General features: G+C 46.8%; 1 protein-coding gene across 3 annotated transcripts in view; it reads left to right on the forward strand.

The window, feature by feature from the left end:
• INSC (INSC spindle orientation adaptor protein) overlaps positions 1–24,253 on the forward strand; it is a 110,438-nt gene that overhangs the window by 50,912 nt on the left and 35,273 nt on the right. For all 3 annotated transcript variants that reach the window (XM_084772018.1, XM_084772017.1, XM_084772019.1), the window contains exons 6-7: positions 12,241–12,354; positions 20,519–20,644. In XM_084772018.1, the coding sequence (XP_084628144.1) occupies positions 12,241–12,354; positions 20,519–20,644 (240 nt within the window). The remainder of the gene's footprint in view (positions 1–12,240; positions 12,355–20,518; positions 20,645–24,253) is intronic.

Below are 24,253 nucleotides of genomic sequence, written 5' to 3' on the forward strand. Positions count from 1 at the left end.
TGGGAGAAAAATGTGAAGTGGCCTTTTCTTGAGAGGGACCCTCTTCAGACCACTGATGTCCGCAGCAGCATCTATGCAGAGCGTGCCAGGACTTGGGCGGGGGTGGGGGAGTTCCAGAATAGCGAACCCAACTCTGCATTTCCCAGATCTGAGAACTGGAGAAGTTCAGAGAGCAAAGCAATTTAGCCAAAGCCACACGGCAAGATGACGCCAGAGCCTAGTGTGTCTTCCACACTGTCCCCAGCGTCCTGCATCTTCTTTGTTGAGCTGCTATTCACAGTGCACACTGTGGGTGGGTGGGAGGGAGCCTTCTCACCTTGAAGGACTCAAACTACCTCCAGAGGGATGAACCAATTTTTGAAGTTCTGGTCATGGAGAAGACTCTGGAAAAGTCATCCCGTGCTTCTAGGCAGGCTCATACATAATTCCAGAAAGAGGGTGTGCTACACTCTGTAGTCTAAGACAGATGTGCTGTAAAAAGGTTCACAACAGAATGGATGTTGAGGTTTTTAATTTCTCCTGTCTTCCCTTCCTCCTGCGCTTGCTCTGTGAGGTGAAACTTCCCAAGAATGAAAGAAAGAAGACGTGACAGCAGGTGGAAGGTCTGGGTTAGATGTCCACCATTTCCCTCTTGACGCCGTCTTCCAATACAGCAGACTCCATACGGTTTTCATTAGGAGAGCTGTTTACATGTTATTTATAGTCCGGGAATACTGTGCCACATACCTACCATTCTTTCCCACCACCAAATAAAAGCCTCCCATAAATAATAAACCTCTGATTTCCTCCGCACTTGGCCTCTCCAATGAGCTCACAGATTCCTTTCTTCCTCTCCTGTGTGTATCCCATTTTGCACAGGGCTCAGGCTCTTTGGATCTGATTCTCCTGCTAGTCCTGCCTTGGTCAATGTCCCTACCCTGGTGACAGTGAGGCTGGCCCCGGGTCTTCTCACCCTTGCAGCCACAGGAGGGACCTCAAAGGCCACCCTTCTTGTCCTTAGATCTGAAACAAATGGACTGAGGGTTTTAAGGCTGCATCAGTGCTTTGAGGCCCCTGGGACACTGGGGATCTGAGGAGGGGTGGGGCTTTGCGCTGGGCACTCTGAGTTGATGAACCAGCATCAGCAATGCCATGGAGGAGAAAGGGTGTTCAAGCTCTTTAGGTTCATGTCCCACACTGAATCGTTAAAATGTGACTGTCCATGTTGGCAAGACAAGTCTAGTGTGCGGTGAACAGAAATATTGAAGTCTGAAGAAGATCTACAAGCCTGGGACCCCATTTCACCAGAGGAATTTCTTTTCTTCTTCTTCTTCTTCTTCTTCTTCTTCTTCTTCTTCTTCTTCTTCTTCTTCTTCTTCTTCTTCTTCTTCTTCTGCTTCTTCTTCTTCTTCTGCTTCTTCTTCTTCTTCCTCTGCTTCTTCTTCTTGTTTTTCAAGACAGGGTTTCTCTGTGTAGCCTTGGCTGTCCTGGAGTTGCTTTTTAAACCAGGCTGGCCTGCGATCACAGAGATCCAGCTGCCTCTGCCTCTAGAATTCACCAAAGGAATTCCTAAGCAAGGGTGCAGCATCTCTTTCTGCAGGGAGCCGTTGGGTAGGGTTTCTCTTGCTTTCGGGTCATAGAGTCATGGGAAAGGTCCGGCTCTTTGGAGGCTTAGATCATCTGATGTCCCGACACATGTCATTCAGCTTGTCGTTCATTCTGACTTCATTCAGGGTAGAACACACCCCTAAGCCTCTGGCTGGCTGCTGCCCCACTGCAAGCTATGGCTGCCCAGGTCTCTGAGGCTTGGCCTGGCAGCTGATCTAGGTCAGCCGCTCTTACGTTACAGGTGAATTCCCTCAGCCTTGCTTCTCAGGGAGGGATGACAAAGTCTGTCCTTGGTGTGTCCGCATATTTATTTTCTTCCTCACAACTTCCTTTCTTGGTGTTTTCCTCTTTCCCTCCCAGCATTCCCCATGGTGTCCTCCAAGTCTCCTATGAGGCAAACTTTCTGTGCTCATACTACCTTATCTACAAATGATCCTTATCTGCTGAGCAAAGTCCCTTGAAGGACACTGGGGACCTCAGGAGCTATATTGGCTGTAGTCAGGGTCACTGCTGTTCAGGGTTGCGTGCCCAAGTTTATTAAGCCAGAGACTCAACGTCACTCCCTAGGATGCGAGGGGAACCTATTCCATCAAGAACTTATAGTTGGGGTGTCTGGACATAAATTAAATAAAATCTCTTTATTTGTATAGGAACAACTATGATGCCCGTTCTACTTCATAGATCTTTCCAAGGATCCATCGTATGGTGCTGCCCATACTCAGGGTGGGCTTTCTACCCCCCTTAAGCCCTTTAAAATCATTTTCACAGGCATGCTTAGAATATATCCTCTTATATTCATGGGATTTTTGTCTATGAATGGCAGGGGTTTTGACTTGTTCATGACTTTGTAAGGCACGTATCTCTTGAAGACTTGAACAATATGTGGTGGAGAAGGCCAAGTGGTGTGTTTCAAACTGGTAGGATTGCATTTTTAAAAGTTAAATGTCTGTTTACTTATGCTTGGATCCTGGTGTTTCAAAGTATGCATTTTGGAGACTTTTTTTTTTTTCAGCACTATGGAGCTATGTTGGCTATTATGGGGAAATAATCTCTCTAAAACTACATATAAATAAATAGTTAAATAATGCATACCCCAAGGGTAATAATAATAATAATAATAATAATAATAATAATAATAATAATAATAATAATAAATATAATCCATATTTTCCTGACTTACCCTGGAGTATAATTAAGTTCAGTTCTCGACCCTCGATTAGTTATTGGCAATGCCTCTGTTGACAAAATGCCTGGCAAAAAGCATCTTAAGGGAAGAAGGATTTATTTTGGCCCATGGTTTGAGAGAGGACCAGTCCATTGTGGCAGGCAGGCATGGCTGGGTTCACAGGGGCAGGCCATGCAGCTTGGGCACCTCACATCTGAGAAGAGGGAGACAGAGAGCAGAGGAAGCTGATGCTCAGCTGACCTCGCCTCTCCTTTTACTCATCCTGGGATCCCAGTCTATTGAATGGTCATACCCGTCCTTGTTAAACCTTTCTCAAATCACTCTCACAGGCATTCTTAGAGGTGTATCTTCTAAGCAACTCCAAATCAAGTTGAAAATGACAATTAATCATCACACGCACTCAGAGGACACTCCAAGAACAAATGGATGTGCTGAAGACAGAGGTTTTGAAGAGTGCTTAGAGAGGGCAAGAGATACTCAGTCTAGAAGTGGACATTAAAATCCCTCTGAATGCTTTGGAGCCACAAAGGGCAGTATACTAGGGTCCCTGGATTTAACCCCCAGGATGCCCCATGTGATGAGTGGGGCTTCCCAGCCGTGTGAGGGCTGCCCTAGGAAGGTCCCATGGCTAAGGTAGGTTGACAATGACAGGAGCACAGAGACAGTAGACGGAAGGTGGGCTGGACATCTTTTAAGTTCCTTCTCTCTCAAATGGGTTGTAATTCTATGAATGTGGGCATTATGGGATGGAGGCAGTAGACTAGGTATAGTGTTTGGAATCAAGTCAGGGTTCAAATCAGGACTGCTACTAATTCATTCTGCAAACTTGGACAAGTCAATCTTTCTGACCCTTGTTTCCCTTGCTACTGCAGTGGGCTGGGTTGGAGTAAATGAAATAACACAAGGTAACTGGTGCCGCTTTCTGGATTGTACATTATTGACTGGAAATATGCTCTGTCTTAAAAGAACGCAGTAATTTTTGCTACCAGAGTGTCCTAACTTTGTAACTGTGGAGTGATATTATTTTAACTTTTTGGCAGGGATGATATTGCTTAGGCTGGTGGCGGGATGGAACAGACGGACGTCAGCTGTCCGTAGGGGTGGGGAACCCCTCCCCTTCCTGAAGCCACTGCCCTGGCTCCTTGGCGGGCCCTTTGGGAGTCATTGTCAGTGATCAGTTTGCTTCTAGGAAGCTGAAAAGCCGTTGATGGTGCTGTGGCCATGAAGTCATGTGTAGATTCCCTGACACTCGGGCCTAAAATGTCCATCAGATTCTGTTTGTCAGTGCTGATTCTCTCAGCCATGTTGCCCAGTATAGGCAAAGGGAGGCTGCTTAAGTGGCCCCGGTGCCCTTGATAGAGAAGGAGGAGTCTCCAGACATGTCTCCTCTGATCTTGTTCTATACCTCCCTGGGGGGAAAGAGCAAGCAGAAAACAAACTTCATTCCTACTGTTTATCCCAACCAGGAGGGTTTCTTCCAGTCTGTGTGCAGGGCTGTATTCACTGCTCATTGCTGTTATTTTTTTTTTTTTTCTGCTGAGAGCCACTTAAGGAAAGGGGTTTGTTCTGGCTTTAGGTTTACAGGCGAGCCCAAGCTCCAGCAGCAGGAATGTGAGGCCATAGCGTATCTACAGTCCGGAAGCAAAAAGCAGGTACCAGTGCTCAGCGCTCGGTCCCTTTTTCACTTGTTCTGGGATGCAAGTGCTTAGAGTGCTGCTCACATTTCAGATGCGTTCTCCCCAGCTCAGGTGGATGATTCTACAGACTGTCCAGTTGACAACAAAAATGAACTGTTACAGGCAGAGTCTAGTCTCCTTCACGGCTACAGTTCAGGCTGTCTCTACAGTCATGTGGGAGGGGGAGTTTCAACAATTACCTACATGTTCTGGTTCATCCCAAACAAAACCAAAGTGCCTGGAGATGTAGGCAGTACCTCAGACCCAGTGTTACCTCACGACTAGTTTTGACTCCAAGAAGACTGAAATAGGCCCCTTCTCAGTCCGAGGGCACCATTCCATCCCGAGGGCTTCCACAGGCCTTGAGTGTACATTGCAGCTGAGAAAAACAGGATACAGTCTTGGATGTGGCCTGGACACGATGCCAGCCAGAGCATTTATTTCACTTGTCCGCAGCCACAAGCACGTGTGAACATACACTTGCTAGGGCAAGAGCCATTGCAGATTAATTATGCTGCTACATTTACCATATATGGGAGAAAAATGTCCCTGTTCTCACAGAAGGGCATTTGGATATTTTCTCCTTCCTGCAAAGTCAGGAATTTGCAAGCACATTACGTGGGCATGCACGGTGTGCGTCCTTCCCTGCCCTGCACAGCTGAATCGCCTTCGTTCCGTGCTCCCTCTGGACAGTGTGCTCCTAGCATCCCGGGCTGCCTGGCCAGGGCTCGTTCAGGTGAGGAGCCAGTGATGTTCGGGACATTTTAGACACACTGTCTTTCTTAGATTCCCAGCAGGCTCCCAAGAGACATGTAAGCACAGAGCATTTTAAGTAAATCTATTTCTAGATCTTTCAGTTTTCATTTGTTTTCTCTCCCAGGAATGCATGCGGTTTTTGTTAGCACTTCTGTAACTTCCCAGAGGAAATGTGTGCTTATCCCGCATCCCAGATGCCCCGTCCTCCAAAAAATTGGGGCTGGCGGTGGGGAGTCAAGCAAAGGAGAAGCCGCCATCCAGGAACAATAAAGCCTCGGGCTGCCATGATTAGTTTAGTAGATTTCTGCATATTTGTGCTGAAAGAGGCATTAGAAATTGTCTGTTTTCCCCAGTGTGGGGTTTTCTGAATTCAGATAGATGGTAGAAGGCGTGGCTCGGGGCAGAGGCACTTATGGGAATTTCTGGTTATTTTATCTTTTCTATCTATTTTGTTGTGGAAAAGTGTATGGCTTTTTGGATCAGCACAAAGAGAAGATTGGTGCGGTATATCGAGTCTTAAAAATGGCTGTTTTAAAGTATGTACTTAAGTGAAAGCTATCCCCTTCAGCCGCTTTTTGTATTCATCCTGGACTGCGACACTAGCTGGAAAGAAAAGTGCCACAGAAGAGACAAAGATCTAAGTGACGTGGCCTATTCTGAATGCAATGGGCTTGACTTCCAGTTGGACCCCTCCCCAGATATGATGTGCACCATTTAAAAGAGCAATTAAAGTCTTTTTGTCAAAATATTTATCCTAGCTGGATATAGTGGCGCACGCCTTTATCCCAGCACCCAGGGAGGCAGAGGCAGGCAGATCTCTGTGAGTTCAAGGCCAGCCTGGTCTACAAAGTGAGTCTAGGACAACCAGGGCTTCACAGAGAAACCCTGTCTTGAAACATCAAACAAAAAGTTTAAAAAAATATTTATACTAGAACTATAATGCTTAAAATCATAAAATTAATTACAAACAGCTGGGCTAATTCGTTCCAGTTATCACATGTAATAATGACATAATATAAAATATATATTTCAGATACCTATTCCATCAAGATGTCCTAACAATAAAATTTTAGTTTGTAAGATTCGTAGTTACCAATTTTTTCCCCCATGTTTATCAATTGCACTGATGATAACTGTGACGTCAACCAACCAAGGAACGCTTGACTTTGTTTGTGTGTGATACTTTGAACCTTATACTGAAGGTATATAAAATAAAAGATCAAATATCAGTGGGAAGTATCATAAGGGTGATGAATGACGTACTTTTAAGTTTAATACAGTAAGGAAAAATGTTGAAAGGAAAGTACACTGAGGACATAAATTTAAAGATGAGCAGTTATAAAAAATGTCAAAGAAATATTTTCTGCATATTTTTAAATGGATAATGATGTTAAGTTGTTTTGATATTCAAATTACGATGACCACATCTGAATGACTGATGCAGGAATTTTATTTTTATGCCAATACACATAATCTATGGGAAATTACATAATACTGTGCGGAAAAATTTTAGCCGTCAAATTAAAAATATGCAAAATTGCAGACACAAATAGCATTATGTCATGATGGCTGCTGTCCCTGCTTTTCACTGGAAGATTGCTTTGGACGTGGGACTCCCGGCTCTGCTGGAGGATCGTCTTCGGGGTCCCAGTCTTGCCTCTGAGGCAGACCCCTGGCACCGTTGGGCCGCGGGGACTAGCTTTGGAGGCAGATGCTGCTCGCAGCACCATCTCTTTATACCTTTGAATAGTTCAGGCTTGAGAAGCATTTCTGTGGGCTACATCATTGTTTGTCAGCGGTGACCCTGGTCCCTAGTTCTGTTTCTTCCTGTTGACACAGTGTCACTTCCAACAAGACCTCTCCAAGTTCTGAGCTGTCACGTTCTGCTTCACCCAGGCCTCTCGATATGGCCCCTGGATCTGGGCAGCCTTTCCCACATACTGTAGGTTTCTGGTGCATTCTTTCGTTTTGTTGTGTTTTCCATTTTCTTCTTGACTCAAGGATAGTTTTGCTTCTCGAAAGAAATGAAATCACTCAAGTTTTCACCTTCCAAAACTTGGTTCTCACATCTTATCTCCATTTGCCTTCCCCAGTGTGGGGTTTCCTGAATTCAGATAGAATTCTACGCTTGGCCAAGAGATATTCCCCTCTGGTCAGCAGGTCATCCAGTGGGATTCAGTTGAAACTTTTCCAGGTTCTATCTGGTGCGTCCAATCTTTCTATGCTATCCTTCCTGAGTCATGATTTCTCCAGCATGTTTCCCATTCCCACTTTCTGGAACTTTCCACCTGGACATTCATCCATGTACCCTTTGAAGTATCCATGCTGATCTCTGTGGCATTTCTCTATGTTTTATAACCACGTTAAAGCATAAAAGCAAACCCAATGATAGCTTTCATTGCTGTTGATGATCATAAAGGCTAAGTGATTTGGGTGGGGCTTAGCTGAGTGAGTCTCCTATTCCCTGTCTCTCAAGGAGATGCTCCGCAGCTGGAAGATGATTTGATGAGCTTCAGGCAGCTTCCTGGAGGAGGAATATATGTATGTATGTTTGTTTGTATGTATGTATGTATGTATGTATGTATGTATGTATGTATGTTTGTATGTATGTATGTATGTATGTATGTTTGTATGTATGTATGTATATATGTATGTATGTATGTATGTATGTATGTATGTTTGTATGTATGTAAGAATATTCTCAGTGGAGAGTATATAGAGGAGACTTTTTTCAGGGTCTCAAAGGACTATCCCAAGAAGCCTGGGTGGAAGATGCAAAGCTTCTTATGACCTAGTCTTAGGAGTCCTAGAACAGCATTCCTGACAGGCACTGGCTTCTATTGGTTGAGCAAAGCATTGAAATTCAAGGGAGAGGTTGTTAGAATTCAACCTTTTTTGGGAGGAATAGGTCAGAGTCTGTAGCTATCTTTAGTCCACAACACCCTGTCAGATCTGCCGGGGTCTGCTGGGAGTTCGCTGGCCCACTTTGTCCAACTACACACTTCCTATCTGAAGCTTCAGGGAAAGTCTTACAATATTTCCCTGGTTTCTTCCCAGAAACGCATTCGAGCCTCTCGGGTTGTCTTCCTTCTGATAGACTTCACTGGCTTTCAGTGGCTCCTTCTGATTGAGACAATTGAAACACGCTCTGCTTTCCAGTGCTGTGTTTAGAGCTGGTAGGCTTCACCCATCCTTGCTCTCCAAGCCCGTTTCTCCTGGTCTTAATGACATTGTTGTTTTGTTGTGGTGGTTTCATGCCTCTGTGTCCTATCTTTTAAGAAGGCATTTGTCGCTCACCCTGCTAACCTTGTTTTATTTTGTCTACAATTGTTGGCCACCCTTCTTATGCTCCAGAATGAGGCATCTCTTTGCAATGTCTCCAGCATCTCTTGATTTCCTTTAAAAAAAGGGAGGTCAAACAATCTTCCCCCAATTGAGTTTTAGAAATGTTCTAGTGTGTATCAGTTGCTAAGATAGGTAGGCTGTTCCTGGGGAATAACGGGAGGAAACTGCAGATGATGTGGAGAGCTGGGTTTCAAGTCTGGCAAAGAAAAGGAATTGAGGAAGAGGAGAGACTTAAGGAGTGAAAACAAAGGGATCAACGGGGCGGGGGGGGGTCCAGGGGAGGGAGACCCCCATACCACAGACATGCTGAGCTCAATCTCACCCAGAAGTAGTTCAGGGAAGAGTGGCTTTGGCAAGAACATGATGTGAGATCCCAGGATCAACAAGGGCTCTGGCTCAGTTCTCCTCTGCCTCCTGTGGCGCTCCGGTGACTTCACTGACCGATGCTGATGGAGGTCAGGACACAGTTGGTACTGCTGATGGGACCGCACGGGGCATACTTAGTGCTTTGCCTTCTAGCTTTTCTGGTCTAAGTGAGGTCATGTGTACATCAGGAATGGAACTGCTGCAGACTGGCAGGAAGTATTTGTTCTTCCTTTGTGTCTGTGACAAAAGCAACTGTAAAACGGGAGGGTTCACTTTGGCTTACTGTTGGAAGAGGGATGTGGTCCATTGTGGTGGGAAGGCATGCAGCATCCAGGAAGCAGAGATGCGGATGCTCAGCTTGCTTTCTCCCTTGTGGTCATTCTGGGACCCTCGCTCATGAGATAGTGCCGCCCATGCTCAGGATGGGCCCTCCTTCCTCACTTAAACCTTTCTAGAAACACTCTCATAAATGCCCCTAAAGCTGTGTTTCCACAGTGATGTGAAATACAGCCAGGCTGGCCACAAGGATTAGCCACCACACCAGGGACAACACGGGGACAAAGTCTAGCTCCTGTCGACCACCTGTGTTTGACCTTGGTCAGTTGTGTGTGCTTCATGCTCCTTGAATGTGAAATGAGACTTAGAGACTGACACTGTAATGTGCAGGGCTTTGTGGATTCCACAGGAGCCTTTAATCTGTTTTTCCGAATTTATGCTGTTGGAAAGTATGCTTACAACTTTTCTTTGTCCCCGAGACGTATCTGGGGTGTAATTACTGTATATATGTGTATAGACATTAACATGAAATTATTCTCAGACATAAATGGTCTAATATTAGCAGTTGATTGCAGAAGACATTGGGCTCGAATTGTTTAATTTAATGCTAATTTGTTTCAAGTGCAAACACTCATCAGGAGCATTAGGTAATTATCATTTAGGTATAGGTCCCCAATATATGAAATATGCATTTCCATTTGTGTGTGTGTGTGTTATTGCATGTGTAGCTGCTCATGCAAACAGTGGGGAAGGAGCTTAATATGCTCGTGACAGAGGTCTATGCTGATAAACCTTGGCTAATAACGTGGGGCTTCAGTTGAATCTCTTGTACGAGGTACCTACCAAATCATAGAGAATAAACAATTTCAGTTTTGATATAGTTTGCTTAAATACACACTTAATCTAAGGCTGCTCAATGTAGAGGATTAATATGCTCTGTGCAAAAAATTCTATGAGTTTAAATAAAGAAGAAAAAGAGAGAGAAACAGACCAAAATCTCTTCATTTTATTAATTTTTAAGTGATGAAACGAAGTCCTAACAATTTTATCTCATTTGCTCATGGCCACAAAATGATGACCTCTCACAGCGTTTTTGTTGTGCTTGTCGGCAAGGTCAGGGTGAGAGCATCCTCACTGTGAGAGACAGATGCTGTTTAGTCCAACACTGTGCAGGTGAGGAAACTGAGGCAAAGAAGGGCTACAGTAAGTCATCTGCTCTAAGGCACGGGGCCACAAGTGGCCGGGCCAGGACTGGAACTCTGGTGTTTCAGTCTCGGAGCCAACTCTTCACCAAATGCATTCTTGGTTAGCATAGCGAGCTAACGGCAAGCTGAGCCTAGAGCCCGGAGCTGAGCCTAGAGCCCGGACCTCTTCCTTCCTTCAAGAGTCCTTTCTATAATAAGCAGGTTATTTAAAGCTGTGGGCATTTTAGTATTTAAAAATAAGCATTACAGGGTTTGCTGTGCATGCCTAAGATCCCAGCACTCAGGGACAGAGGCAGGAGGATTGGAAATTCGCAGGTGGCCTGGGTTGCATGAGACTCTGTTCCACGACAAAATAAAAATCAGCTGGGGAGACGGCTTAACTTGTGCAAGAATGAAAACATAAAGTCAACCTCCCAGATCCACCATCTTAAAGAAGTCAGGAGCAGTGATGTGTGTCTGTCATTCTAGAAATGAAGAGAAAGACAGTGAGACCCTTTGAGCTCACTGACTAACTTGGAGAGCTTTGGGTTCAGTGGGAGACCTTGTATCAAAATATTAGATGGAGAGATACAGACATACACATGCATACACACATGTGCACATTCATGCATACATGCATTCACTCACACATGTGCACATACATGTATACATACATATGTGCATTCATTCATACAAGCACAAATGCACATATCCATGGATACACACATGCACACACATTTATGCATGCACATACAATTTCATAAACATATATGCATTCATGCATACACACATGTGCACAAACAATGCAGATACATGCATGTACACATATCTGAATATACATGCAAACATGAGCACACAGACATATACACATGTCACACTTGCATGCACACACATATTCATATGCACATACACATGTGCATACATTTGCATGAACACATATGCCTATGTTCACACAGAGAGCCACGGAAAGAATACCTGAAATTTACACCCATATATTTCAGATTTTGTCTTCTCTTAGGAGGCCCAGGAAGGCAGGTCTCCATATCCACATATTCCAGGGAAACAGGAACAGCTGCATTTCTTAGTAGGTAAGGATAGAAGATAATCAATAAGGAGTCACATGTGCCAAAGCTAATGGCTGATTATGAAGTGATTTCAATCTGTAAGGCTTCACCCTCCCTGCCTGCCCCCAGAAATTTGCTAAACTCTTCTAGGAATAATCTTCATATCTTATTTGTTAATGGCTTTCCTGGCTCTTCCTTAATTTTGTGCTTCTCTATGCAACCTTCTCCACACACACTAGAGTGTTTTATCCTGGGTCAGTATGGCATTCATTCCTCGTGGAGTTACCTACCTGTCAGTAGAATTCTGGCAGCATGGTTCTATTTCCAGTGCAAATATCTCCTGGCCAGTGGGATGCTGCTGGAGAGCGCTGGTCTCAACCCTTGGACCCACCACCAGCAGGAGTTCATCCTTGTCTAGCAGCAGTGAAAAAACGAGCAGATTCTTTGGCCACAGCCATGGGCACCCCATTGTTGTCACATCGATGCTAGTGTGTTGCACCTGTGGTTTCTGTTCTCACTGTGCACTACCGAGTGGAATTTGCCTAGGCCTTCAGTGATCTATAACAGCTTATTCACCCTCAAGCACTATTGATCCGAAAGGACTCACCATCTCTGCATCTTTGCGATGGAGCTCAGACCTCACTTACAGCTAGGGTCGTATTGCTCCCTCACGTAGATGAAACAGGACTGTAGAGTCCACAGAGGCTGTTAGAAGCATGGGGCCTCTGGTATTCCATTGAGGAAGAGGAACAGGGGGCAGGTGGAAGTGAGTTAACCAGCTGACTTTTCTCTCCTTTTAGGCACTTGTGAGAAAAATCGATACCTCAGACAATATCTACATCATGGAGTCTACCACAGGGAACCTGTTCAGCCTGACCCAGGAGGGGGCTCCTTTGTGCCGCATCATAGCCAAGGTATGGGCTGGGGGGCCAGAGAGCAGGTCTGCAGAAAGCAAGAGGAAGACCTGCTTATGGGGTGGGTGGGCACAGCTGGCTCAGATTTGTCTTGGCCACAGCACTAGCTTGCTGTGTGACCTTGGAAGAGTTACTTTTTTTTTTTGATGTTTCCTAGGTCCCATGACTTCACTTCCCACTTGACACAGTTAACCCAAAAAGATATAGTAGTTGGGGTTCCCTAAAGGAGCATATAACACTGCACAGTCTGGGTAGTCCAGCAATGGCTGGCTACCTTCACAGTGGAGAGACTGAGAGCCAGTAGCTTCTCAGTCCACACTCTAGCAGTACTAGCCTGGTGCTGAAAGCCTGGAACATTCCTGGAAAGCTGCTGGCCTTTAAACCACATTAGATGGCCGAATAAGCTGGTTTCCAACATCAGCAGAGGATGTGGTAAAGGCAGCAGCAACAACAAAGTGGATGAGTGGCTGAACTTGTAAGCAGAGTAGATGAACTTGCCAGTAGAGTAGATGAACTTGCCAGCAAGATGCAAATGCAAGCAGGCAAAAAGCTAAAGTTTTCCTCCTGACTCCTCAGACCACTGCTAGCAGATACTACCCACATTTAGGGCGAGACTGTCCACTTCAGTTAGCCTAATCAAACATCCCTCACAGGTATGTTTCTTAGTAGATTCCTAAGCTGACAGCCAAGATTAACCATTGCAGATAAGCCCACGGTACTTCTGCCATCTTTCTGATGAGGCACCTGTTGTCAGTGTCAACATTCCTTCGCATTCCACACACGCCTTCTTGACAATATGCTGTCTCTGGTGTTTTCAGGAAGATTTAGTAGTACAAAGACTATCTGGCATACAGCAGTAATGCCATAAATAAATAAATCCATAAGAGCTGATTTTTGTATGACCTCACTTCATTACAGATGTAAGAAATGTAGTGTCTTAAGCCTAGTTAAAAGGAAAGCTTTAAAATATAGTCTTATCTGTATGGTAAGCTCCATCCACACCTCTTAATACCTCTTGCTGTTCCTTCTGCCACATAATAATTAGCAGCAGTGTTTTCAGGAGAATGTGTCTATAAACATGAACTCCATTTTGTCAGACACATGTGTTATCAAGGGCTCTTTCTGAACCCCATTCTAAACTTCTTGGTTGGATCCTCAAAATGCCCATAACACTCCAGCAATACATGGGAGTGAGATGACATAAAAATGGACAGAGGTGTAAATCACTAACTTCCCAGTTAACCTGCTCTTGACTGTGGCCGCCAAAGCTTTCAGGCTGTAGGACCAAGGTTGGGTTTGTTGCATTCTTCTTTTTTCATCTGAGAAATAATGACATAAGTGGAAATCAGTTCTGTCTTCCATAGTTCAAGGTGCCAGCCACAGGAAGAGGATCCAGGCAAGTGAGCCTCAGTCCTCTATCTGCGTTGCAATCCTTCAGAGAGTTTGGGAGCACCAGATACTTTAGTACCACCACCAAGTTACTGCAGCTCTGAATGATGCTTGTGACCCTTCCTTTCAGCAAGCTCTGAAGGACAGTAAACCTCTGAGTTACTGACCAAAGCCCTTAAGGAACTGAGAGTGGGGTAAAGCTTTGTCAGCTCCAGCCAGGGGACAAGAGAACTGGATTTAATGACAATAGCTGACATTACGTCACTCCTACTTGTGTCCTGCATAACTTGTTTCTTTTAAAACCTGAGAACAGCCTATGTAGCTGGCACTGTGTGGTCCCCATTTATAACCGATATATGGCCTGAGGAGCTTGTCCAAAGTCATGTAGCTAATAAATGACTCTCTCAGCACTAGAACCAAGAGGTCTGGTTCAGAGTTCGTGGCTCAAGGTCCACGGTGGTGGGTGACTCCTGACTCAAACCTTAGGCCAGAGTATGACTCAGAGTTCTCAAGGCCGGAAGCCCATGAGAATCATAGCGGAATTTTAAACGATTTCTGATTCCGTTTTAATTGGCCGTGGGAGGGTAGATAGGTTTGTTTCCCAGGCGATTTCTAATCCCTTGCAGACCACTACTCTCCTTAGGAGGCTTTAGTTGAGATTCTACGTGAATGCATATGGTAGTATTAGGGCAAAGGAAACAGGGAAGGATTCTGTGACTCCATCATTCAGCTTGGTGGAGAGTCTTGACCTGCAGAGGTCATATGATACCATGCAGAACAAAGAAATTCTTCAGCCTCTCAAATCCTATTTGGTGATTAAATTCCCACAGATATAGCTGAATTTCTTTTGGAACAAAGAACATTTTTCTGTTAGAAAACAAGTGGGGCAGATCTTGGCTGGTCCAGGTACTCAAAACCTCCTTTCTGTGTGGCGCTCATGTAGACAGCGCCTGCCTGTCTGCCCCCATGTTCCTCTTTCATGGAAACAGACAACAGATGTGAGCTTGAATCTAAGCCAGCGGTAGTGTTTACCTTCCCGTTAGTTAGTCTCCTCAAAGGCCTTGGACCTACCCTGGGGTAACGTTGATTCCAAGATGCCCAATGGTAGAAGGCAGAGGAAAGGCCTGGGTAAGGAGCACAGGCAGTTCTCCTCATCCTCCTGTTAGCTCCTGGCAGGAGGCTGGCCAGGCCCTGGGCTCATCAGCCTACCTTGGTCAACTGTGGGATTTTAAGAGACTTCTCTAATCTACCACTGTGTCTGGCCTTGAGGGTGGAAAAGTAAGCCTGCAGCTTTTGTTTTTGTTGAACTCTGGTCTGAGCAGGTGCCCACGGGAGCTGCTCTCTTCATTTGGGCCCTGTTTCCTCCATTTCCTTACTTCTCCCACTCTTCACCGCCCCCCCCCCCCCAACAGCTACCCACACAACCCCAGTTCCCCAAATGCAGCCTGGGTTAACAGCTATGGCTAGAAGTTTCAAATGCTTCGAATTCTTGATGCGTTGAGCCACACCCTGCTACAGCCTCTCTAAGGGAAGCTTAGTTGAATAATAATAACAATACACACACATACACACACACACACACACACACACATACACACACACACACACACACACACACACACACACACACACACACACACACACACACAGAGGCTGCAGGCTGGTACTCTTTGCATATAGTGTTTGGCCCACACACATCCTCTGAGATGAGCATCAGTGACCTGGCACACACAAAGGCTGTAGGACTCACAGTGGTTGAGCACCTTGTCCAGTCCATACTTGAAGCCAGAAGTTCCTTCCTCTGGAGCCCATGTTTTCCGCATTTCACCAGCTTAATCGCTTTAAACTTAGAGTCTTTCCCTGACAAGGCAAAGTCCCTGTTCCAAGAACTCCATCTCTGTCCATCATCGTCTCTTCTTTTTTGGCTCCTGGTGTAACTACACAATGAATGATTAACTTTCCCTGTGTGTGAGCCTGGTGAATGCCAGGACTGCGAGGCCTTGGTGGGAGCTGGAGAGACATGGAACTGGTCACTGTAATGATGATGATGAGGATGATGATGATGACGATGACAATGACAACAACCACAATGATGATAGCATCCGTATAAAAACAGCAAGTGGCACTTCTATAGCACTTACTATGCGCATGATAATGTTCTGAGTGCTTGTTTAAACCGACTCAAAGTCCAGTGGAGAAGACAGCATCCACTCCCACTGCGCAGGAGGAGAGCTGAGACGTCGAAGCTGATTGAATTTGAGCTAGGCTGCTCAGCATTCAAGGCGACACAAACTTCTCCCAAGACTGTGGCCTTCTCATCTCCCTTTTATGTTTCTCTCTCTCTCTCCTCACAGCCTTCTTTCCCTGTCCTAGTCCCATGTCTTTCATCAGCGACCCAAGCACTGTGCTGTGCTTCCCGCTTGGTATCTCTTCTGATGGACCAGCCATCCTTAGATGTGTTGAGTTACAGTTCCTACATTCTTTCTGTGTATATGTGAACTAGGGGTGTGTATGTGTGTATGCATGTGTGTATGCTCACATGTGTGTGCAACACATGCAGATGCATGTATTAGAAGGCCTGAGGCTGGTGTTGCCTATCTTCCTTGATTGTCTCCCATTTTGTACATGGAAGCAGGGTTCTCAATTCAGAACTCACTGACCTGGCTAATCTAGCAGGCCAGCTTGTGCTGGGAACCCCTTGTCTTTACCTCTGTGTGCTGCAATGATAGGAAGGTTGCCAAACCTCCCTGACATCTATCTGGGTGCTGAGGATCTGAACCCTAGACCTCACAGTTGAGCACCAAGGGCTTTGCCCACTGAGCCATCTTCCCAGACCCTGCAACTCACACCTTTAAAGGGAGGAAGCAGGTTTTTCAGGCAGTCAGGGCTTGTCTGGAGTTACAAGTTCAGAAGTTCACATAGAGCTGGGCTTTTAAGCAAGTCTCCTGATGCCAGCCTTCATCTCAACCTTCTTGTGTCTGGTCCTTGGGATGGAGCAGCCTGAGGGTAGAAGCAGGGAAAGGATGCAGAACTGCAAGAGGATGCGGTGCTGCTCCCCATCTCCTCAGTCCTGAAGAAGGCAAGATGAGTTCCAGTGACAGAAGCACCATGTGAGAGTCCAGTGTTGAAAAGATCCTACCTGGAGGCTGGAGAGATGGCTCAGAGGTTAAGGGCACTGGCTGCTCTTCCAAAGGTCCTGAGTTCAATTCCCAGCAACCACATGGTGGCTCACAACCATCTATAATGAGATCTGGTGCCCTCTTCTGGCCTGCAGGCAGAATACTGCATCCATAATAAAAAGTAAATAAATGAATCTGAATTTAAAAAATTAAAAAATAGCTTAAAAAAAAGATCCTACCTAAGACACAATAAAGAACTCAACATTGGGACCAATGTGCAAGTTTCCCCAGCGGTGTTCTTCATGCACTTCTGGACCGCACTGTGACCTCTGGGTCATCCATCTGTCTAAGCTGCTTCTAGTTGGGATCTAGGGGGCCTGTCCTCTCAGTATATCTGGATCCGGATACCCATGAATGAGCCCAGCCCTCCCATGCTGATGGTGGCAGCCCTCTCCCCTCCCCAAGCAGAGGACACAGCCTCTCCTGTGCTGCGTCACAGTCACCCAGCTCCTCTGTGACTCCTCCCATCGCCAGCCTGCACACCCTGGAGTGGCCCCTGCCAGCGTTATGACAGCTCATCCCGAGCTGTCTGAATAATTCATACTGTTATGCATCTGGGCTTACCGCCCAGAGCTTTCTATAAAATTAAACAAGCCTAAGCCAAGAGTGTGATGGGATCTGCTAGCTCAGTTGATCCTAGTGTTGCCCCAGAATAAGCACTGCTCTCAGGTCCTGGGTGGGGGCTCTAAGACTGTCCATGAGACAATCCATCCAAACTCCTGGGAAGCTCTCCTTCCCGCTTCCCCTTTTCACATGGCCTTCACACACATTTCATGAGGAGACAAGGCCATCTTCTGGTCAGGAAGCCTCTCACAGCCTAACTCCCACGCCACTGCCCCGAGAGCTAGCACCATGCCCTTCCACACACTGCCCCAGCTACTCTTCCTGCTAAACTTTTGCAGAGCCTTTTAGCTCAGACTAACCAGATGTGGAGCCAGGATTGAGGCCTAAATCCCCTTAGCAAGGATCTAGGACTTTTTTCTCTCTATGACTAAAAATGATAAGGAGGTTATTTTTCCCCACAGGTTTGGGAAAAGACATGAGGGTCCAATGCAAATGCAGAGCTCAGATAGATTTGCTGGCCTAAGTGCTTTCTGAGACAAAGGAGGCTGCCACAGCCTTCCTGGCATTGGTCTTGGGTTCCTTAAGGAAAAAGGAGGAGGAGGAGGAGCAGGAGGAGAGCAAACCTTCCAAACCCCAATAATTTTACTAATTTTTTGAGAATTTCACAATACAACACAATTACTTTGATCACATTTACCTCCAACCACTAGCTCTTTCAAGACATCTACAACCCCTTCTCAACTTGATGCCCTTTCTTTTCTTTTCTTTTTTTTTTTTTAACGTAACCAATCTGTGCTTCCCATATACCTCTGAGCATGGCGCCATCCACTGGAGTGTGTACCTATCAGGAGCCACACCTTTCAGGAAGACTGACTCTCCCTCCCCAGAACCACCCGCTGTCCTAGCTCCTCAGTTAGGGGTGGGAGCCTGACTAGCCTGATCTTACATAGGCCTTACACAGACACCCATAGCTGCTATGAGCTATGAGCACAGTGATCCTAGAGGCTTGAGGAAGGGGTGTGGTGTATTCCGTTTGAGGCTGAGCACTCCACAGGAACAGTCTTTGCACATAGACAGGTTCTGTATCCACTACACAAAGAGGCTTCTCTGATGTGGACCAGGAGCTGCCTCTGGGTAGGAAAATGCTCATCAGAAGGAAGCTCGAGAGAGTCTGTCCATGCATCAAAACAGCAGGTAGTGGGTTCATCCCTGGGTCTGTGGGCTTCCCTAGCCATAGATCCTATGGCACCATTTCCTCATGGTCTGCTCCCAGCATAACTATATGTTAGTCACCAATTGGTACATCTAATAAAGTGGCATCTATACTACTTAGATGAGTAAATATTACAACACCCAGATATAAACATCTATCCGAATATATTTTATATTGAGGGAGGGAGACTATTGACAGCCAATAAGGCTGGCGGAAAACAGCTTGAAACTCCTGGTGTTTTGTGTTTGTGTAACTCGGCTGTGCTTTGTTAACTGTCTAATTAGGGTCCTCATGTGGAACTTGCAGATGTCCTCTAAGAAAATAAGAAAGCAGGACAAAGGGTCACAGATCAAAAAATTTGAGGGGTAGGCATCTTTTCTCATGAGAGGCACAGTTTCGCTGTAATAGTGACATGTATTTAAAAGCAGAGAGGTTCTGACCTGTCACTCCACAAACCGTTTCCAGATTGAGGGGTTCCCGCTCTGTGCTCCAGGAACCCTGCCCCGCGCCTGCCTTCCCACTGCATCCCTGCCCCATGCCTGCCTTCCCACTGCACCCCTGCCCCGCGCCTGCCTTCCCACTGCATCCCTGCCCCGCGCCTGCCTTCTTATTGCACCCCTGCCCTGCGCCTGCCTTCTTCTCACTACATCCCTTCCCAGCTTTGTTCCTGATTTTAGAACTGTCTGCCTTCTCTGCCAAACCATGAGTCCAGTATGGACTGGGACCAAGGCAGCGTCTGGCATGTAATAAACCACTATTTTGAATGCACGAATGCATTTTCCTACCTCTTCTTCCCCAGCAAAGCAACCACCCCAGGAGGAGGTAGGGATATAAAGGCTTATAATCAATATTAGCTGAGTATAAACCATCCTGAATTAGCATTTGGATGCCTTCGTTTTGATCCCTACAGTGGTCAGAAGCAAAACTCTTAGAGCAAGTAGGGCCCCTGAGCCTCTGTTTGGAGGGGACAGGAGGAAGGTCTGAAGTTTTTTCAGGGCAGCCATGCTGGGCTGCAATGGTCCTTGTCTGCTCTGAGCCAGCTTGTCCATTATCCTTTCAGCCAGTCATGGCTGCATCCCCCAAATGTGAAAAGAGCCTGGTACATAGTAAGTATATTTTTAAAAAACCTGACAGGGCATAGTATTTTACTAAACTTACCACCCTCTAACATTCTGCTTAGTTTATTTATCCTGGCTTGCTGGTGCGACTGACCACTCTGTACACGGAGGGCTGCAGCGGTGATTACAGAATACGTCTTATGCCCATATGAGCCCCTCTGGGATGCACACTATAAGGCAGTCTCCACACAATGAGAGGAAGACGAGTCCATCAGCAGTTCCTACCAAGGGCTGCACGAGTGTCCCCAAAGCACTCGTTTTCTTCTATAAGCGGGAGTAGGAGGACTGTGGACCTGGGTGGATGGCTTTCCCCATAGTGGCTTGTTTTTCCACCGTACAGCGGGAAAGAATAACAGACTTGCTATAAAGCTCCTCCCTCTTCTGCCTGCCTTCCACAACAGGGCAAAGAGCAAGGAGAAGCATGGCAGCCAAGAGAGTGGAAATGGGCTCTGAATTCTAGACTCTGGACCCGACCTGGTGACTTCCAGTCAGCTCTTCTGGGGGCCGAGCCGAGGGGTCTGGATCCTCAACCCTACAGAAGTTCCTATTGCTAGCCCCTGTACCTTACTTCCAATTTGGACCGCCAGGGGCGGTATGTGTGAGGACCAACCTAAACATGCCTGCCAAACCAGGGCTGTCAGTTATCCTCAGGCCAATCCAGGGAAGACTGTGAGGTAATATCGTTGTCCTCTTCTCCACAGGAAGGTGGCGTTGTAGCCCTCTTTAAGGTCTGCCGGCAGGACAGCTTCCGGTGTTTGTACCCACAGGCGCTCCGCACACTGGCCTCTATCTGCTGTGTAGAAGAGGGCGTCCATCAACTGGAGAAGGTAAAGGCAGCTGACTCAGGGGCTGAAGTCTCTGAGCCAGCTGGGGTGGGGAGCCTGGCGGTGGCCGTTTGGTCCTCTTCCTAAGGCAAGTTCACCCTAACGCCCTTCTTCTGCGAGGCACTTTTCAGATGGGACTGTTAGACATGCGACTGTGGGTTTGATGGAATGAAGTGGAAACTGGCTCAGCGGTATAATCGGGAATGACAATCTAAAGGGACACAAAGCATTTTCTGGGTTGCGTGACTGACCAAGAGAGTCTAGTATGTGAGACAAACAAGCCCTTAGCCGGAAGGCAGGTGGAGAGTGGTTTGAAAGTTTGGGGATGGTTGGTTCATATCACAGCAGGTGCCAGAGGAAGTGGACGGTCGTGGTGAGAGCAAGATGCTATTGGGTATATTGCTGGTTGGTTTTCCATCTTTGTTGGTTGGTTTTCCATCTTTGTGATAAAATACCCGAGAAGATCAGCTTGAAGGGAAAAGGATTTAATTTGGTTCATAGTTTCAGTCCAAAGTTAATGGGCCTGAGGTAAGGCAGTACATCATAGTGCTGGAGGAGATGGAGAAGGGTGGTTATTTCATTATTTGTTATGTTATGGTAGCCATGAAGGGGGAGAGAGACAGAGACAGAGAGACAGAGACAGGGAGACATACATACATACATACGTGTATATATAGGGAGTGAGATATATATATTAGATGAGAGAGACAGATATATTAATATGCAGATATGGAGAAAGAGAGATACAGAGAGACAGACAGATAGACAGACAGACAGACAGAGACAGACAGACAGACACACACACACACACACACACACACACACAGAGAGAGAGAGAGAGAGAGAGAGAGAGAGAGAGAGAGAGAGAGAGAGAGAGAGAGAGAGAGCACACTGGCTTTTGCTTTCTTGCCCTCTGGGCCGTGGCCCATGGAATTGCACTACACACATTGAGGTCTGCCCCACCAATTCCATGTGTCGGTCATCTCTGGAAACTCCCTTACAGACACACCCAGAGTTGTACTTTACTAACTTCCTAGCTGCTACCCTATTCAGTCAAGTTGACAGACAATCAAGACGAACCACCATGGACACCCATGTAAGCAGGGAGGGCTCCACTCCATGACGGGCTGCTCAGCTTGGCCAGGGCAACTGGACCTGATGCAAGGACTTGCTGGACCACAGGGGAGTGTGAGGTCAAGGGAGGAGTCTGGTGCTCCGGAGGCCCTAGATACTTCTATGTCAGCCCAACCTGGGGCAATCCATCCAACCTCAGCCGCTCTCTACCCCAGCTCAGGCTGTGGGTCTGGGCCTATGGATACTAGCCTGCAGAACTATGGAGGCTGAGGTGATATCTGGGGGTTTCCCGAATGTTCGCTTGGTGAGCATTCTTGTGGCTTGAGGCCCAATGCGTCTCAGGACAGCTGTGGTGACTGTGGGGTTTGGGGTGCTCTGCATCTGTTCCCAAGAGAGTCTGGATGAAGAACAGCTCTTTTCCCATCACCCCGACATCCCATAGCCTCCTCCCAGCTACCCAGGTGGCCCTGCTTTCTTTGCTTAGGTCTGGATCTTAGGCAAGCAGGCTCCTGCCTCCCCACCCTGCCTCTTCCCAAAGTCATTCCTGCGAGCAGGTAGAGGAGTAACAAGTGCTCTTAGCTGAGGCACAGGACGAATAGCGAGTCTGCTTCTCCTGCAGCCCCCAAGCCTGTGTCTCCGAAAGGGGGAGCCATCTGTGTAAGGCCTCACAGCAACGAGAGCAGGGAAGCCAGTGCTTGCACGCTGGGCTGGAAGCTTTCCTACTTATTGGTGTGCCGAGAGCCCTCGATTGGAGGTTGAGGTTAATGGCATCCACGCCTGGGTCCTGCTACTCCATGGGCAAATGGGCTTGGAGGCTGGAAGCTGCTACTTGCTTAAGGACTTACAGCTACGGCTCTGGGCGAGCTCAAGCCAAACCCTAGATTCTGAGACTAAACCAGGTATCATTTCTCTGCTTTCCAGCGCATTGTCTGAGTGTGTAAGCATAGTGTGTATATGCGTGCTTGCTTGCATGGTGACGAGACAGACAAACTCAATGAAAGGAATGGCTAAGCCTAAGTGATGAATAATCCACCCCCACCCCCAGCTCCTACACGTCTTTCCTGCATAGTGACCAAATGGCCAAATGAGGTTTGTTTCCCATTCCCTTTCATTCTGGCGTAGTGGGGCCTGGCAGGGACCATAGAGGAATAATTGGGGGATGATATGATCAGACGGTCAAGCCGGGTGCTTGGCTTTAGTGACCTTTCAGGGCAGCGGGAAGAAGCCAAGGAAGAGACATGCCAGCGCTATCATGCTTTGAGCTGGAACTTTTAGCTGCAATGCCTAGAGGCAGCTCATTGCCCCCAGCTGATGCTGCTCAAAAAAGCTAGGACTCATCTTTTCCAGGGCTGGGTTGGCTGATCAGCACATGCTACTTTCTGAAGAGGAAAAGGGATGCTAATCAATGAGGCTCAATGTGTACTGGGCCCGGGCCACTCCAGTGCACGTGTGCCTCCAGTATCGCACCAGTGACTTATGAGCTGAGCACTATAAACATCTCCATCTTAAAGACAAGGAGCCAGCATCTCAGAAAGATTTTGTGACTTATCAAAAACCACATCATTAGCAAGTGTTAGAGGTAGGATTTAAGCCTTGGTTCCAAAGCCACTCAGCATCTCTGCCTTGCCTGCTTCATGAATACTGTGAGAACACTAAAAATGTCCCTGTGACTTAAATCAGGTCACCTGGCCCCCACCTCCAAAGGATAAATTGGCATTCTTCCCCTCTAAAGCTAAGGTGCTGATAATGTCCTGGTCTCATCCGGTCACCTGCTTTAAGTAGCATACTGCTTCTTTCTCCTTCCGGCTGTCAGTCACCCCTTCTAAGCCTGCTTACTCGTGGTGTCCATCACTCACCTTACAGACTCATTCTTTTATCATGTGTCAGTTGGGAGCCGTCTCTCCAGTGCATCTGACACCCAGTGCACTTTGAGAAGCAGGCTGTCCTGGGTTTAAACCTGAAGCTTGGAGGACTCACAAGTTACTCGGGGTAACTTCCTGAGCCTCTGGGATACACTCTCCTGATAAATGGGCACATTTAGAATCTCACAGGACTGTCACACATGTGCAGCTTAGTGCACAGTGGGGCTGAATCACAGTTTCCATGATTGTGGATAGGGCGGTGTTAATGACAAGGGCTTTAGGTGAGACTGGACTCTGGGAAGTGACCGTCTGTAGGAGGAAGTGGTCTGGCAAGCAGAGGGAGAGCTATCATGAGAGAGGAGGTGGTGAGGTCTAGTTTGGAGTAGCTGGATGGGGCTGGAGCACCAGTCTTCCCCTGTGCATTTTACAGATAAGGAAACTGAGGTTCTGAGCCCTTTCTCCAAAGGGTGGGCATGTGGAACTCGGACGCTAATACATGCCTCCTTTTTCCAACCCTTGGTTCCAAACCCTATGGTCTTTCTCTCTGCCACCTTGGAAAGATCTGGTCCTTTTGAGATGGGGTCCACAAGGGAATGGCTTCCTTGGAGCTAGACTCAAGGTGTTGGTCAGGGCAGGGGGCAGAGACACCTACAGGTCTCTTCAGCAATGCTTAAGG

This window comes from Acomys minous (genome assembly GCF_964271855.1).
Source record: "Acomys minous genome assembly, chromosome: 2".
In the NCBI taxonomy this organism is placed as follows: domain Eukaryota; kingdom Metazoa; phylum Chordata; class Mammalia; order Rodentia; family Muridae; genus Acomys; species Acomys minous.